General features: G+C 37.4%; 2 protein-coding genes and 2 non-coding genes across 4 annotated transcripts in view; 2 read left to right on the top strand and 2 right to left on the bottom strand.

The window, feature by feature from the left end:
• Window positions 1-18,166, top strand: part of LOC145908152 (uncharacterized) — a 95,901-nt gene that overhangs the window by 11,432 nt on the left and 66,303 nt on the right. The window lies entirely within an intron of this gene.
• Window positions 6,997-7,078, top strand: Trnas-gcu (transfer RNA serine (anticodon GCU)). The gene has a single exon. It is a non-coding gene; the product is annotated as a tRNA-Ser (tRNA).
• Window positions 7,166-7,256, bottom strand: Trnay-gua (transfer RNA tyrosine (anticodon GUA)). Its single transcript is given in 2 exon segments — window positions 7,166-7,201; window positions 7,220-7,256. It is a non-coding gene; the product is annotated as a tRNA-Tyr (tRNA).
• LOC145909693 (microfibril-associated glycoprotein 4-like) lies at window positions 7,485-12,719 on the bottom strand. The gene is made up of 10 exons (XM_082997048.1): window positions 12,599-12,719; window positions 12,240-12,376; window positions 10,981-10,996; window positions 10,753-10,827; window positions 9,851-9,904; window positions 9,275-9,387; window positions 9,035-9,131; window positions 8,567-8,666; window positions 7,939-8,076; window positions 7,485-7,668 (listed from the first exon to the last, which is right to left on the bottom strand). Exons 1-10 carry the CDS (start codon window positions 12,648-12,650, stop codon window positions 7,485-7,487), a joined length of 966 nt encoding a protein of 321 aa, XP_082853174.1. The 5' UTR covers window positions 12,651-12,719.

Consider the following 18,166-nt stretch of genomic DNA (forward strand, 5'->3'; position numbering starts at 1 on the left):
ACCTTTAATGAATGAAAATTGAGGTTGTGAACTTGAAGACAGGCCTCGCAACGTGGGACAACTCAAATACATGGAACCGGTTTCTGATTTCACAATTCCTGTTGAGCTTCCATCACCAGTAAACGTTCCTAACAAGGTACCGTTTGTGTTGCTTCCTTCGTAAACCTACAGTGAAAGTATAACGTAGCATACCTTATGTTAGTATGAAAAACGGAGAATTCCCTGTTCCACATGAACCAGTTTTCGCATCCCAAACAAATTCTATTTTATATCTCAATATTTTACATGCGTGGAATTGAGTTTTTTGGTTTACGTTCGGTTTGTTGAGTTTTAAAAGATTGGCACGTCTTGATGTAGTTGTTAAGATATCGTTGGAGATTAACAAGTTGCAGAGCAAAATAAGATTTTAACAAAAAAGAATAATTAAGGTTTTGACCCAATAGGATGTTACGTAAGCTGTTCCGCATGAAAGATTTATGTCTAGGGTTCGCTTTAATATTGTTTTAACATCAATATCAAAACATAATAAAACCACCGTCTCCTTCATATATTTTTAAAATCTGTCAAATTTAAAACAACAACAAATGTTACAGTGGTGTTTACGATCCGGGAAAACAACAGTGGAATTTATCGTCATTAATATTATTTTTTGTTTCTTTCAGTAGCGAAAGGAAATATTTATTAACTTGTAGTAATAAGTTTGGTTCACGTACGACCTTCCACCACTAAAAATTAAGGTTGGTTTAGTTGAACAACAAAGCGAGTATTTTCACCGAACAAATGTTGTTGCCGAGTGTTCCGTAGTAGAAATGTATTGCAGCAACGCCACCGTTTCCAGTTGATAAAACGTGCCCATAATTTGTGCAGGATGTGGAGATTCTGTAAACAGTTAGGAGTCCACTATAAGCTGATGGTCGGCAAGATGATGATCCTCCACCTACACAAGTATAACGTGTAATATGTCAGGTAATATCACATAACCACATAAAGCAATAAAAAAATACCTGTAACAACTAGGCACAAACACAAGAGCAAAGTAATTCCCATTTCAAAGTTTTCGTCAAATTCTAGAACGACAAAGAAATTATTCTAATTAAAAAACAATATGACCTGCACATAAAATGACTGATGATAGTTACTGATTCAACTTGTTGCAATAAATCCCACTCAAGAAGTTACTAACAATGTGAGCCAACTATAATACTTCGCAACAAATAACTTGCAAGTAATGCCACTAGGTGCGCCACTCCCACGCTTAGTTGCTATGACAACGGTATACACCAGCATCTTAAATTTTTACACAAATCTAAAAAGTGATTACGCTCCCCATCGAAATATAAACATGACATAAACATCACACTATTGTTACCACATCATTCCGCTTACGTCATTGGTTTGTGTTTGCCCAAACAATTGCGAACTTGCATTATCTCTAGACAAGATAACCTGTTGTATACGTATACGGTTCATGTTATCGAGAAATTCAACGTCAAACAGTTACGACTTACGTTATAGATAAACGCCAAACCTAAAAAATTGCTAATTAAGATTACATTGTGATCTGCCAATGTTAATCGACAATTTCTCAAAAGTAATACGACCCAATTCATTTGTATCCTAGTTACTTAGACCTCGCTCTAATTTTGAACATGTTGCTTTAGCTGCACCTCGATAACTACTTTTCCCGGGCAAATGAATGCGGACAAACTGCTGCAAGACCCCGGCTTTATACAAAAACTGCATTACCACTAAACACGTATGCAGGTAACTTCCCAACCACATGATGTGAAGTTGTTTCTACTTTTAGCAATCGCGACACGCAGTACCAAGCACCTACTTTATCTTCTAATTTAGTCTCCCACCAAACAACCTGAGATTAATCTTGTACCAGGTACTGAATGACTTCATAAATATGTGAATAAAAATGATGTAATTTTAACGCGCCTCTATGACCAGAATATTTATTGTTTCAAACTTTCTATGATATGAGCAGACATTGCAGCGGTGGTTATGCTTAAAGATTTTTCTTGCAACAGTAATTTTACACCAAATAATCGCGCAACATGATTATGTTTTACAGAAAATGCCGAAGATCCAAACCGCTCAGGCAAAAACGATTCTCTGGCTATTTAAGAACTGCACAAATGTTTCGCATTGGAATTTATGTGTGAAAGTTGCCCGAATGCAGCAAGACCGAAATTGCTTGCGCGTGTCAGACAATATGACGTAAGGATCTGCATTGAAGCCTGGGGGCAAAATGTTGAACTTTTCGGTTCTGATCGTTTTAATATTTCGCTCAGATTGAATTTTTTGGCAAGTTATTGACAAAAATTTCTTCACTTCTCCCATAATTAACTCAACGTTACTTAATTTAATAGTGCGGCCACGTTCCGATCTGCTAAACATTTATTACTTAACTCTTCGATCTCCCGTTGAAAAACAACAAATATTCCCATTTTTTTAAAAAAGACGATAGACTGAAAGATTAAATATGGATTTTGTTGTTAGAGTGTTTTTTGCGATGAGCTTGTTATCATTGAAGTTACTCAATATTTATTGTATCGTTGTGAAGTGTGGTTTTATTTGCACTCATCAATCGCTACTTTATTTTGTATTATTTGTTTTCCACTTCTTGCGTTAGATGAAATGCCAATTTCCCTTTTAAATGTAATATCACATCAGATGTAGAAATATAAGATTCGGTGACATCTTATGCCTTCCTAATAAAATCTTCGCCTTTAAATAAATATTATTTGCGTTCAATCTTCGCAAAATACGATCCCCGAGGTTTCGTTAAAGACGCGTTTGTAATTTTAAAATGCAGGTTTTTGCGGCAGTAGACAATTTTAATAATCGCGACACGCACCGCCAAGCACCTACTTCAGCTTCTAATTTCGTCCCACACCAAAGAACTCATGTACCAGGCACTGCATGACTTCATCATAACACTGCAATCACAAGTATGCAGTAAACACGGTAAGGAGACTTGAACATGCGTGCAAGGCCCAGTAATGTTTAATACCAACGACTTTCAGGTGGTTATATATAGACAATTACAAAGCAGATCACTAACAATGGAGTGTTTGTTCATCGTATGCATGTACTTACTTTTATTACGGGACCAAACATCACAGAGTAACTCATGTTTATAGATTGTCTATGAATGTGCGTTCACCGCAGCGGAGGGGATGACGCGCAACGTTTCGCTTGTGGCTTACGTATATATTTACACAACTTTGATCGATTGCACCACAAATAATATAAAAAGCTAGAAATGAAATAAAAAAATATTATATTTTTGCGTAGAAAAATATTCCAGCGGAAGCGTAAATTGTGACTGAACAACAAAACATGTTTTATGACAACTTTACGTATGACATTGTTTCGTAGAATTTGTCTAAAGAACAAACCGTTTAAGTGTAAAAGATTGCATGGCTATAGTTTCAACCTAAAACAAAAAGCATGATAACTGGAACGTCACAAACGATTCGCGTTGGAGTTTACGTTTCAAAGTTGCTTGAATGCAACAAACATGTTTGCAGGCGCGAGTCAGACAAAATGACGTAAGAATCTTCATTGCAGCCTGGGGCAGAATGTTGTTCGTTACTGATCTTGAAAAAAGTTTTAACAAAACCTTCGTGGCGTCACACACTTCACTTGGTGGTCCCTGACCCCACGTTTCTGTAGTGTCGTCATCATATTTGCAATTATTATGTTTAAATTTCAGGCTTCAACCGTTATTTTGTTAACGTCGGATGAAAACACGCTACAAACTCACATTAACTAATTTACGGCGAACGTGCTATTCGTTCGTATGCACGGAAGATAATTATATATTCGGTCGATCTATTTGATGACACAGCCGCCTTTTCAAATGAGACACGGGATAATCCAAGCTCAAATAACACTGTATGCGCGTTTTGTATAAGCCATATATCTTTTGCGTAATGACACACAGAAAAACGAACGGACCAACGAACAAACAGACAAAGGACATATAGAACAGAGAGTTTTATACGCGTGGTTTGTAACGTTTTATAAATAAAAACTCGTGGGTTTGTGTGTTATGTATTAAACTGATCGATTGACCTTGGGTTTGATAGCAACCTCTTTATCAGGGAGTCAGATATGGGGCAGTGTTATTATTTGTGTAGACACATATAGAAATTTTAAGTAACGCCCCACAGTGACCCCGGTTCCGATCAGTTAAGCATTTGTTACTGGGAGAAATATTAAACATGGCTTTTTGTTCGATTGATACTTGTTTTACAATTGACAAATTTTAAACTTACCTGCTGCCAAACGACGTTTCCCACCATAGCGATATCTCATGTTAAATGTGATTCTTGATACCTCTTGGTGCAATGAAGGGAAATTACCTTGTGTATGTAAAAGCAATAGAGCCAATAATGTTTTTTTGTGTGCTGCAGACAGGTATGTCAGCTCGTGCCCAAAATCTTGAGGTTTCATATCTCGCTACATTAACCCGACAGAATAATTTAGGCAAGGTCGCCAAATTGGACGATCATGCCGGGTTACGCATGGCTTTTCGTTAATCTTAGTATTTCTCAGCTTGGTGTATTACGGACTTGCCTTAAACTGTGGATCTGTGGCCGGCGATCGATTCGTCAACAATGCGCTAGGTGGCGCGATGGAGGCAGTGGCTTGTATGACAGGGATCTACGTCATCAGAAAGTTTGGTTCAGTTAAAGTTAAAGTGTTTACACTTAGTATGGCTTGTCTGGCATTCACCTTGGTCGTTCAACTTGCTAACGATTATTATTGTAAGTACGATGATGGAACAATTTGGTTGTCTTAAGTACGCGAATTCGATCGCAGCATATGTTTATACTTGCCCTGTGACAATTCATTTCCGTACGATACTTTTGAGCTAATTTCATGTTTTTATCACATAATCGGTGATTTTTTGTGACAATTTTTGGGTTGATTTTGCAGACAATTTTTGGATTGATTTCTTTGCTTGGAGTTCTGGCAGCTGCAATTCCTATTGAAACCAAAGACCATGAACTGATGATGACGTTGCAGAAAAGTTTCATAGGACGTTCTTAGCCCCAGAGGATTTTAAGTCTTCCTGAAAAGTATAAAATGTTTGACTTTCGGTTGTCACATTGATTGTCGTAGAGCTTGAGTTAATTTTAATCAAGAAAACATAAAATATTACACAGTGAAAACCAGGCATTGAATTTGTAAAATCCTAATTTTGTGTGCGACGTACAGATGAACTCTGTTTCGACCTACAGATCTCTTCATTGCAGTTTGAAGTGACAGACGATCTTGCCTCCCCAATGGCCAGGCAAAGACTTATATCGGCACCTGTTGGGCACCAAACTTGGTGCATTTGCCAAAAGAGTGGCCATCTGTGTGCAGCTCACAGAACTGATTTGATTTGCGACATGCTTATATAAATTTTAGTTTTGATGTCAGATTTCACGAAGATAAGGCAGAGAATGCCAAACTCACTTCACTTTCGAGTACTTCACTAAATACTTCCGGCGAATAACTTCAGCATTTTAGTCTTCGGCGTTTTTACCAATTTGATCCTTGTGTAGTGTTTTTCTCGGTTATTTGGTCGTCCGAATACTTCATGGGACCGGTTATACAAAGCGTATGCAAGTGTATGAAGCAAATCTATTTCTTGTCATTGCAGTAACTATAGCTTTATCTTGCCTTCCTGAAGTGATTCCAGTGAATTTGCCATTTTTGTAGACAATATAGCCCATACAAGTGCTACTAGATTCATTTTACAAAAGTTTTGATTGTAACAATAATTATTCTTAATGTTACAGGAAACAAAATTTTTGTTACGGAAACAGAGTTTTCGTTACAGGAACAGAAATTTTAGTTACGGGAGCAGAATTTTAGTTACGGGAACAGAAATTTTAGTGACGGGAACAGAATTTTAGTTACGGGAACCGAAATTTTAGTTACGGGAACAGAAATTTTAGTGACGGGAACAGAATTTTAGTTACGGGAACCGAAATTTTAGTTACGGGAACAGAATTTTAGTGACGGGAACAGAATTTTAGTTACGGGAACAGAAATTTTAGTGACGGGAACAGAATTTTCGTTACGGGAACAGAGTTTTCGTTACAGGAACCGAAATTTTAGTTACGGGAACGGAATTTTCGATACAGGAACAGAAATTTTAGTTACGGGAACAGAATTTTAGTTACGGGAACAGAATTTTAGTTACGGGAACGGAAATTTTAGGTACGGTTACAAAAATTTAGTTATGGGAACAGAATTTTAGTTACGGGAACGGAATTTTAGTTACGGGAACAGAATTTAAGATACGGAAACAGAGTTTTCGTTACAGGAACCGAAATTTTAGTTACGGGAACGGAATTTTAGTTACGGGAACGGAAATTGTCGTTACGGGAACGGAAATTTTAGATACGGTTACAGAAATTTAGTTATGGGAACAGAATTTTAGTTACGGGAACGGAATTTTAGTTACGGGAACCGAAATTTTAGTTACGGGAACGGGAATTGTAGTTACGGTAACGGAAATTGTAGTTACGGGAACGGAAATTTTAGGTACGGGAACGGAATTTTAGTTACGGGAACGGAATTGTAGTTACGGGAACCGAAATTTTAGTTACGGGAACGGAAATTGTCGTTACGGGAACGGAAATTTTAGATACGGTTACAGAAATTTAGTTGTGGGAACAGAATTTTAGTTACGGGAACGGAATTTTAGTTACGGGAACCGAAATTTTAGTTACGGGAACGGGAATTGTAGTTACGGTAACGGAAATTGTAGTTACGGGAACGGAAATTTTAGGTACGGGAACGGAATTTTAGTTACGGGAACCGAAATTTTAGTTACGGGAACGGAGTTTTTGTTACGGGAACAGAAATTTAGTTACAGGAAGAGAATTTTAATTATTATATCAAATAAAATTGGTTCCCAAAATACAATATTTTCCCAAACAAATCTCGCACAAATATTTCATTTAACGCAAGATCGAGTTCGACAAGGTGGCCGAGTGGTTAAGGCGATGGACTGCTAATCCATTGTGCTCTGCACGCGTGGGTTCGAATCCCATCCTCGTCGATTGCAGTATCAGTTTTGCAGCGGTACACGCTACTGTTCAATAGTTTTAACATCAATTGAAAAAATCACAAACCGAGCAAAATACAGTCCTTCGAACCGGATTCGAACCAGTGACCTATGGATTTCTGATAAGCTCAGCCGCTACAGTCCACCGCTCTGCCAACTAAGCTATCGAAGGATGTTGCAAACAGTCTAATTTGTATTATGTATATGAGAGTTGGTGGTTGAGCCAACAACATCGCTGATCAAACTATTTCTTCCCACGAAGAATATGTTCAAAACAATTTACCTTATATACAAGTTAAGTATAATTTGTATAATTTAATTTGCGCGATTTTAATCAGCCTATATTTTATCATATTGTTGCCATGGTAACTAATGACTCTAAAAATCCCCCCACCAACATTTATTCGCATTTCACTCCCATTTTCGACTCTTTTATGCCACCATATGCAATTTTCCATGTATACCAACTAATACTGTCGACACTAGTAGAAGTTCTCGACCACTGAGCATTGAGCACAGCATATGAACAAACACGCTGCCACCAAGCTCCACCATGAGTCACAGCACAATTAACACCTGACCACCTGCAATTATAATTAAGTCGGTTGTTAACAACTCTGTGTTATTACTTATTTAAACTCAGATAAACTAAACTTGCGTTTACCTTAACCTTTAACGCAAACTCCCGTTTCAGAGCATTTGATTTTTGCAATTATTGATTTAGGGTAGGCGGTTAACTTTGTCAACGGAAATCAACTATTTGAGGAAATGCATTTTATATTTTTGACACATTTTGTTTTACCTCGTTAGTAAAAATTAAATATAATCAGACACATTGTATCATTATTACTCACAAATCATTGTCTCTGTTGCGAGTTGAAAATCTCATTCCGTTTAGACTGTGGGACCCAGTCATGGAATCTCCTATATTCCCCGAATATCCGGTTATAGTAATTGTGTAAGAACTTCCTTCATCGCCAATCCTGAAATTACTAAAAAACAACAATTTCATTGAATTTAATTTTTTGCAAAGTGATTTAATTAAATTCAGATAATTTCATAGTTTCAAATCCATTGATTTGTTGCTCAAGGAATGTTTGTTAAAACATAACACCGTTTATGACGTAATACCCAACACGTTTTCATTTTGCGAGTTATAACCTTGTAAGCCATCGACCAAGGTCATTATGTAAGCCAATAAGGGCGTAGGTCGTTTCTTTCCGCTTGAAAAGTACCATGAGATTACATAAGCAAAAGAGCTGTAACGAGCTAGAGAAGCCCGAGTCGAAAGATGAAATCCGTGCAAAATTTATCAAATTTTGAAGCACGAATTTATTCTGCGTTGCATCAAAATTGCCTCGTGTTGTTTTTGCTTCGGTAAACTTTATATCTTAGAAATCTTCGCTGTAACGACTGTAGGTGCATCCGCTAGTTGGGCATCGCTACAAATTCATCAAGTTCAATTTGAAATCACAGTCATACCTGTACTCGGCAAAACCTTGACCGCCGGAAAAATCTTTGAGATCAACACGAAGGCGACATCTAGCGGAAGCACTGGTGATTTGATGAAGTTTCTCCAATCCTGATAAAATTTGTTCGTTGTAACAATATTGTTGGGCAATAAACTATTTAGCATAAATTATTTACATTTTAATTATGGCAACTGCTGGTTTAACTGCCGGTATGAACACTTGGTTGGATCTATTGATCGGGTAACGACTCTAAAAGTATTTACAAAACGTACACACATATATTACCAGACTACATTGAATAGATACTATTCACTCAGTAATTAGAATGAAACAAAATTATGTTAGTTTGCAACTCAAATATATTTTGAAAATAGTTCTTGTGGGAAAACTATGGCGTGCTTTCTTAATCTATTTGTGTTTAGTTTATGTTTAAATTTGTAAGGTGTTTAGTTAAGGATTGTTTTGTTGGAATACAAACCCATCCAAAATTCTGTTGATAGATTCCCAAACCCGTTCTTGTAATCCACCCAATCTCTATCGAAACTCACAGACCCATCATAACGACGCTGGAACAACTGATCACAACTTAATGTTAGTCTCAAACATTTGGTATCAATAGTTATATCGTATGGAAAAGCAGTATATAGGCTATGCATGTATTTACAAATTATATTTAATCCTTGTCCTAAACCATGATACAATAAACACTTTTGCTTACCTGCCAGTCACCTTCACAGTAAACTTCTTCAGCATCAGATCTGAGACGTTGGCGGCCTTCAATATCGGAGGTTTTACAAGATACGGGTTGAGCTAACTCCAGATTTGTAATCCCTACAACAGAAAGGGATAAAACTGTTGTAATTCCGGCAGGTTTCGTAGATACCAAATACAAGTCTGTATCTAGGAGATATATGATGCTGTTACGATGAAGTTCCAGCAACACGCTTTCTTTTCAAATTAGTCACGGATTAGTCCGAACTCAAACGACCCTGTGCAATTTTGATATAAGTCACATATCTTTGGGTAAAAGATTCATTCATTCATTCGAGTTTATGATTCCAACGGTCTATAATGCAATTCGGGGATTCAAACAGACAGAGACTTTAGTACGCGTGGTTTGTAACGTTTCATTGTTAATATTCGTGCGACTGTTTTTTATGTATTAAACTGACAGATTGACTTTGGGTTAGAGAGTAGCCTTTTTGTCAGAAGTCAGATATACGGCAGTGTTATTATTTTGTGACAACAAAAATACACAGACAAGGCATTGCAGATACAAATACATAAACTCAACTGTTGGTTGTGTGATTCAGCTTACTCTGCAGTTGATCCACTTTGCTCGTTAAAGCTGTAACAAAACTTGTATTTTAATAAACTAGTTACATTATTACTAACATTTGCAACTGGTGGCAATTCGATACAAATACATAAACTTAACTGTTTGTTGTGTTATTCAGCTTACTCTGTAGTTGATCCACTTTGCTCGTTGAAGCTGTAACAAAACTTGTATTTTAATAAACTAGTTACATTATTACTAACATTTGCAACTGGTGGCAATTCGATACAAATACATAAACTTAACTGTTAGTTGTGTTATTCAGCTTACTCTGCAGTTGATCCGATTTGCTCATTAAAACTGTAATAGAAGATTCGTACTCATGAACTAAAAAGTTAAATGTTTACCGTCAATGTAAAAAGCAACTAGAGTTAAATAATCACAACTTCTTGAATATCGGTCGTGGCTCAAATTTGGTGAACTGACTTTAATCCCAAGGTCATTATGATACTCATATTTCTCCACTTGCCTTGAAATCCTTGCATTAATGTGGTTTTGTCGTTTTCAAGTTGACCTAAAATCATATATGTTTGCTAACAGAACATTTGCAGAAAAACCTTTGTAACTTGACGAATTTTCAGTATGTAGTGCCTGTGTCTGTGTTTTAGTCCAAGCAAAGATAGCGGCAATGCAATTACGTTTTACCCGAAGTAAGATTACGGTGCGGTATTAAACAAGAATCTTCCAATCATAGAAAAAGTAATCTCTTTTGGGATTTTATGAAAGGTAATTGATGCACATATTTTCCATTTACAATTATCCATTGTCAACACGAAAGGTTTAGAATTTTAAGGGTTATTCAAGGCAGCCAATGCCCAAGGTTACTTTGTTTTCTTGAAGGAATACATTGTTACTGTTACCTTTAATGTTAGTGATATCTGTCTGGAGAGCCTGATGTTTTTGCATCATTTGGTTTTTGGCACTTTCAAGTTGTCCTAAAAAAGTAGTTGTATGTTTCCATAGATAAAGAACGTGCAAAGTGGCATCCATGCCATACGGTTGTTATTGAATGGTAAAACAATTGAAGTTGTTGTTTTTAGTTTTAAAATGTAGTTTTATCCTTGCCAAGTTTGTTAGTTTCCGCTTACCTTTATTCAGGAAAATCTGCAAAAAAACGTATGGTTTGTATAAGATTATTTGTGTAAGATTCGTACTCTCCATATATTGCCTACTGTACAATTGTGCGTCCCTGATTCCATTTTTTACAACATTTATACATAAACAATTCTTAAAGTGAAACGTTTATTATAATATTAGCTGTTTATTTCATTGAATATGCGACTGTAAGAACTGTAACTAAGTGTCAATTGTAAAATCAAAACGTCAAAAGTAAATGCGTACATCATGACAACTACAAACAAGGAACTGTGTTGACACAGAACACATGCGTGGTAGCGCTCAGTGTTAAAATAATACGCAGAACAGTTGAGGCGCAAAACATCTCTGCAGTGTACAATTATAGGCACAGGTCTATAAACGCAACGTTTGTCCAATCTTAATTTCACAAGAAATCGTCTTTGCCTGTAAGGACAGATCAAAATACAACTGAATCAAGCTTTGGTACAGTTGAATAAATGACTAAATTACCTTTCGACGCAAAGAAACGTTAGTGGCGTACTCTAAAATACTGCTATAAGCAACATTGTGGTTTTAGTTGACGTATACTAACACCCAGGAGTTTCAATGTGTGTGCATCGTCAGCGGGAGGCAGCAACGTAGTAGGAGGAGAGGTGCAATGTTAGCGAGGCGCAACAAGCGCTAGTCACGTGTTTGTAATTCTGTTGTATGATGCGATGTTTCGCAACAGCGTAACCCTGTAAGTTTTGAAGTTAACCTGAGACCCCGGAACGTCAAAATCATCAAGTTATTCTGGACCTGTTTGCAAACTGGTCGTATTTGCTAAAAGGCCATTTTTCTATACAGTTGTATTCAAATATTTAATAGTTTTGCCCAAAACCATAACGCAAGGGTGACTTTGCTGGTAGAAAGGGTTCTCATTTTTTTTTCTTTGTTTATTCCAATTATTTGTTGGCTCCGGGGCCATTTATTCACTTCCCTGCACTGACGATAAATTTGTGTTCGAAACTTCTGGCTTTATTGGGGTCCTTCGGTATGTATTTTCTTGTAACATTCATTTCCACCCTTTCTGTGTTTATAAACCACGCGAAACAATGTTTTAGGTTCAACGCCTTCTCTGAAAGACGTGTTCAAGGTCATGAAAGTACCTTAAACATGAGTGATTGATCGTCCAATCTGCGACACGTTGCAATTTATTCTGCGTAATCCTTTCAAACCATTTCTTCCAAATACGTCAACAGACAGTTGTAGAAACTGATAAGAAACTTACCAAAGCGAGTGCAGTGCCAATCACTATCAGGATAATCACAACCAACACCAACAGAAAAATCTTCATTCTTCCAAGTTGTGAACGTAACTTTGACAAGTCTTCCTTTTCATCGGGCTTCCGTTGTGGTTCCTCGTAAACTGTGTGTGTTGATGGGTTTGGGTTAAATACGTTTGAGAAGTGAACTTTTGCTACAAATTCTGATTTGTTGGAAATACTGTGACGAGGTCGTTAAGACAGTACAAGTGACTTGTATTGCTTGTGCTACGTTTTCGTTTGTCCTTTTTTATTCTTGGCGGGAACATAATTTTGTACAAAATTTTTTTTTACTTAAATACAAATTAATATGCTGATAAACTTACTGTTTTGTTGAGGATTGGGGCGAACGATCATTTCATGATTCTTGCTGGTCATTTTCGACTGAAATATTGAATGTTGTTTCTTGCACACAAAAACCGACCTTTCTTTAATGTGTAAGTTGATCTAATGAGGAACTTTCAGAATCCAACCAACAGATCCATGAAGCCATAATTAACAGCATATCCAGCAGTGGGCGAGGTTTCGCGTTTTACGTTTCTGTTACGTCATAGACCTCTCGATGTCTGTTTAGTCGCAGAGCACGTGGGCACTTTTCTGTCCAATATTGCAGTAATATTGCGTTGACTGGGTTTGCAATGTGCCGCATGGAAATTGAAAAAGGTACATAGACACAGCCTTGTATTGGACGTCGAGCTGTATGGTGTTATCTAATTTTGCAATATTATGCAAAGTGCAGTGTAGTTTGTTTTGCTTTTCTTGCTAAATGTGACCAATTATTGCTTACATTGACAAACGCTCATGGGTTATCAACATCGGGGGAAACGTTAGCACGCATGATTAACTACAACGATACGAGATGCAGGAGAAACAAAATGTAGAAGGATTTTGTGAAACCAAGTTAGTACAAATCAAACGAATCTGAAATGGTTTTGTGTCTCCAAACCTCTCATTTCACTTGATTCAAATATTAAAAGTGTTGAAGTTTTACAATGGGGTTCACGTAGTTGCGTTGTTATAAAATATGACAAAACACCAAAACAACGCTTGTTCCTTGTTTCTGTATGTACACACTGTCATTATGCACTCACTCAACATTATTCGCATTTGATTTTCATTTTCGAAGCTTTTAATTCGACCAGCGGCGCTTTCAATAATACCAACTCATGGTGACCCAAGGACTGGAGGAAGTTCTTGATCAAAGACCGTTGAGTCGGGCGTGGGAACAGTGGTCGTGCCACCAAGCTCCACCGTGATCCAATACACAATGGTCGGATGCATAAAAACTTTGCATCAAAAAATATTTTGTTTAGATTGCTTGTTTAGCCTAGTGCGCAACAATTCAGTATTGGCCTGTCAATATTAGCCTAAACCCTTATTTATTATGTAGACCTGCATATCATTGTCACTCGTTGAAACTTTATCCCGTTAATGCTTTGGTGGTCAGCCAGAGTCAAGTCGTTTGTGATATTTCCAGAAAACCCCGATATAGTTATCTGATACGAGCTTTCCTCATCACCAATGCTAAAAGTGCTAAAAACAAAAGTATTTATTTCAAAGATAAGTCGTACTTTCAACAATGTATAACAAACAGAGCGCCTTGACAAACTGACCTACGATCATCGAATAATTAACAATAATTAAACCCTACTTTTCAACACGTTAAGATGATAGTCTTACCTGTACTCGGCAAAACCTTGGTCACTGGAAAAATCCTGATTCAACACGAAGGCGACATCTAGCGGAAGCACTGGTGATTTGATAAAGTTTCTTCAAACCTGATGAACAAGTTTGGGTGAAATTAAATGTATTAAAAGGCTACAAGATATCCTTGTACATCCGAGATACGGATATGACTGTGTGTTGTCGTTGATGTCAACGTTTTGTTCTGCGATATTTAGATGTTAACTGGGTTGAACTTCCAATAAACGCTAAGGGGGGCTACTAGCTTGAGAAAATTTGCCGAAAAAAGCAACTCGTTTTTATGTCCTTGGCCTGTTGTCGTTGGTGTGCCGTTGGCTTGTTGTCTCTTCAGGTGACTTTGAATGACTTTTTCCCAGCACTCAGGCCACAACAACTTTGTAAGGTAACGTTTGCATGCACTTTTGAGCAAAACGACACAAAACTGCACGTTACGAGAGAAACCAGTAAGTTGTGTTGTTTTAAAATTAAACTTATTTGTTTCCAGTTGATCCACTTTGTTTGTCAGATCTGCAGATAAATTTAGCTTATAAATATTAGTTGTAGGAACGGAATGTAATCCCTATTTAGTGAATACCTCAAAGGTTGCACATGACAAAAATGATCAAAACTGCACTGGATCAGTTAACCAAGCTACTATTGCAGGATGTCAACCAAAAATATATTAGGCTGTAAGAGGAATCTTCAGTTTCTGAGAATACAGAGATTAATATCACAGAAACTAATGATGCCCTTTTAGGCGAAATACATTTTCTGTTATTAGACATTTGTGTAACTGTCTACATTTTCAGTATAACACAGAACTCTTAATGGTTACTTTGCATAAAGTTGAAACAATAAACTAAGTTCTCAACTTCATGGATAGTGTTGGTGCAGTGGGTGATATTTGCCACAATATTAAATACCTCATTTAGGAATTAAACAATTAACATCATAACAATTTAAGTCACTGTAACTTATTCAAATAGAATTCTTTTGTGCAACGTCATAAGCCGACGCCTGCACGAAGGCAGTTTCTAAGCTTAGCTCTTTATTTTCTAGGAGGCGCTGTCGTATAGAATTGGACAATATTCCGCTAATAAATGCGTCTCTAATATATTCCTGTCGATAAACCTCAGCGGCCACCGACTTAAAATTGCAGTCTTTGCTGAGATTACGAAGTTTTTGCAAAAACTCATCAAGAGATTGACCTTGTTCTTGTCGTGTTGTAACTAAAATATGACGAGCAAATATTTCATTCGGAGTTTTCACATATAGCCGTTGCAAAACGTTTATAGCATCGTCGTAGGTTTACACGTCTTCAATATACTCGTACACGTTATGTGATACACAGTTAGTTAGACGTTTCAACTTATCTAGAGTCTGATCCTCTCGAAGTCCAGCAGAGATTTCATCGGTGTAGTTCTCGAATGTCTTCCTCCAGTGCTTCCATTCTTTTGCTGCACTTGGTGAATTTAAATCCAAATCCAATCGTGCTGGAATGCTGGAGATTGGAGCTTGCTTCTTATTCATATGAAATACGATACCGACCTGGAAAAGACAATATTGGCCCGGACACGTTTACACGAGCAACTTGTTCTGCCGTTTTTCCGTCGTCGCTTATGGATATACATGCTGGATTATGCCACCCTGGTGTAACAAGTTTATTGCATTTCGTACGGTCTAAAAATTTGCCTTTCTCAACTAGTGACGTCAGGCGAGTTTGTACTTCGTGTAAAGTTTGTGCAGAACTAAAGCCAAGTTCTGTTCACCGTCTGATGCTACATTAATTAAGGCAACACACCCGTGGGAAAGGATATCTGTTGATTTTGAAGGACCGTTGCCATCATCAACAAAAAATGTGTATATGCTCACAATAATAGATGAGTACTCGCGTTTTCCATTTGTTTTTCCTTGTGCGAATATGTTATCAACCACTGTTGTAAAATGTTTCGAAACATTATTTTCTCTGTGTGGTTTGCCCAGTTACGTTCATTCGGACCGCGGTAGATCCTTCATATCTTCTCAGTTAAAAGATTATTTGCTCCAACGTGGCATTGTGTCTAGCCATTCAACCCCTTATCATCCGCTTGGTAATTCGCAAGTTGAACGATTTAATGGCATTATATGGAAAGCAGTTCGTCTATGTTTGCGTTCCAACAACATGCCAGTTACTCAATGGGAATTAGTATTGCCCAATGCACTCCGGTCAATTCGTTCGTTATTGTGCACCGCTACCAATTCCACGCCCCATGAGTTATTTATCGCCTTTTCCCGTCGCTCACCGAATGGGAAATCACTGCCATCTTGGCTACGAGATTCCAATTACGCTTTTCTCCGAAAATTTGTGCGTTCTCATAAGAACGATGATTTGGTTGAACGGGTGGAACTAAAAGATGTTGACCCCACGTACGCAAGAATCCGTTTTTCTGACGGGCGAGAGGATAATGTGTCAGTGAGTGATTTATCGCCTTGTCCACCTGCTAATGAGTCGAATCATGATTTATCGTCTAATGTGGACGAATCGGGTGATAATGTTGGGCTCAACATTGAGGACTGTTGCGTCTCTGTTATGTCAAATATTAGTCTCGAATTTGGTCTTAACAATATTATTTATGATGGATGGAAATCCTATTTGATTAGCGCATTTGACATACAGATCGCACGTGAGTTCTAATTGTTGTGTTTTCCTAACCTGACTTAATTAACTCTCGATGCAAACACTACACCAATATTTATTTACCACGAACAATTTTGGATACGAAATTAACATGCGCAATTATACCAACGCCAAACTGAGTGAATTTACGAACTGAGGAGAGCACAGTACCGCTGCACTGCCCCGCTCCACCTCAGCTGAACGCACACGGAAAGTTTCATTATTTAAAACCGGAGAGAAACAAAGCGAACGAAGTGTCGTAGAAAGAAAGGCGATTCAAGAACTAACGGTCAGCAAACAGTTAACAAAAGACGCACTCTCACACAAAACAATGAAGGACTTCTCTAAGGCGACACATTTAAGCTGGCCAATGAAATCACATGAAAACACAGCTGTTGCGTAGAAACTAGTAACGAGATCAAATCACGTGAGAAAGCAACCGTTGCTATACATTTTGAAATGAGATGCTGGACAAGACGCTACCTATAGAATGCCTTTACACAAAAAACCCATGGAAAGAGATTCCGGACGTTGATGACGAAACTGGCTGTTATGTGACCATAGTTCATATTTCCAAGAATGCAAACGTTGCTATGTAACGTAAAATTACGTTACAAGGACAACTGTGAACCAGCTGTGAATGACGATATTGTTCATAATGACCGCGCGAGTAATTTGCCACTAGAACCTGTTCTTCGTCGTTCTTCACGTTCCAATTTTGGTGTTCCACCTCCGCGCTATGGCAACAATTTATAGCTCGGGAGAATGTTGTGCAATTAAGACAAGACTTGTCTTTAAGACAAGACTTGTCTTAATAGGCATGTGCCAGTGGCGGTGCGCGGGTTGCCCTGGGCTTTGCGCGCTCTACGCTTGCGTGCTGGGTGGTTGGCTGTGTGCTGTCGCGCACGTGTTCTGTTGGTGTAGTTTTTAGTTCTCGTCCAGGCGTGTGTGCTGTTTTCTTTCGACCAATGTGTTTTTCAATTGTTCCTTAGTTACAGTGACTCAAAGCCTCATTTAGGAAAAAAAAAAAAACAATTAAAAAAAAAATTAAACAATTAACATCATAACAGTTACTATTAACTGTATTACGAACCAGATTATTTACAGCCAGATTCACATTTTCATGGAACAATATATCTTCACTAAACATAATTACCACCAGAGTTGAAGGACACCCGTCCAGTTCAAATTGGAACACAGGATTTCGAGCTGCAGCTTTACAACTTCCAGGGAGAGAATCAAGATTAGTCATTGTTTGATTCAAAATATGCAAAATATCATCTTAAACCACGAGAACTGACACTGGAGAAAAGTTGTTTAAATAACAATCACTTTGGCGAAACTTTCAACCTAAAAAAAAAATTTTACTTTAACTTGAGAGAATTGCTGTTGCATTCCATTTCATTTTACATTTTGCAATCTGAAAATAAATCAATAATCTAGAATATTTTATTCTAGTTTTACTTTTTATGTTTTACACTGAATTGAATTGGGAGAAACAATATTCCTGGGTCAATAAAACTCATCTATTTTTAACAGATTCACTCAATTGATT

The sequence above is a fragment of the Ascidia mentula genome, chromosome 7 (assembly GCF_947561715.1).
Source record: "Ascidia mentula chromosome 7, kaAscMent1.1, whole genome shotgun sequence".
NCBI classification, from domain to species: Eukaryota; Metazoa; Chordata; class Ascidiacea; order Phlebobranchia; family Ascidiidae; genus Ascidia; species Ascidia mentula.

Coding starts and splice junctions, on each gene's coding strand:
- LOC145909693 (XM_082997048.1), bottom strand. CDS start 12,650: ATGACCAGCAAGAATCATGAAATGATCGTTCGCCCCAATCCTCAACAA. Junction 12,377..12,598: donor CCCCAATCCTCAACAAAACA/GTAAGTTTATCA, acceptor CAACACACACAG/TTTACGAGGAACCACAACGG. Junction 7,669..7,938: donor CGCAACAGAGACAATGATTT/GTGAGTAATAAT, acceptor TTATAATTGCAG/GTGGTCAGGTGTTAATTGTG.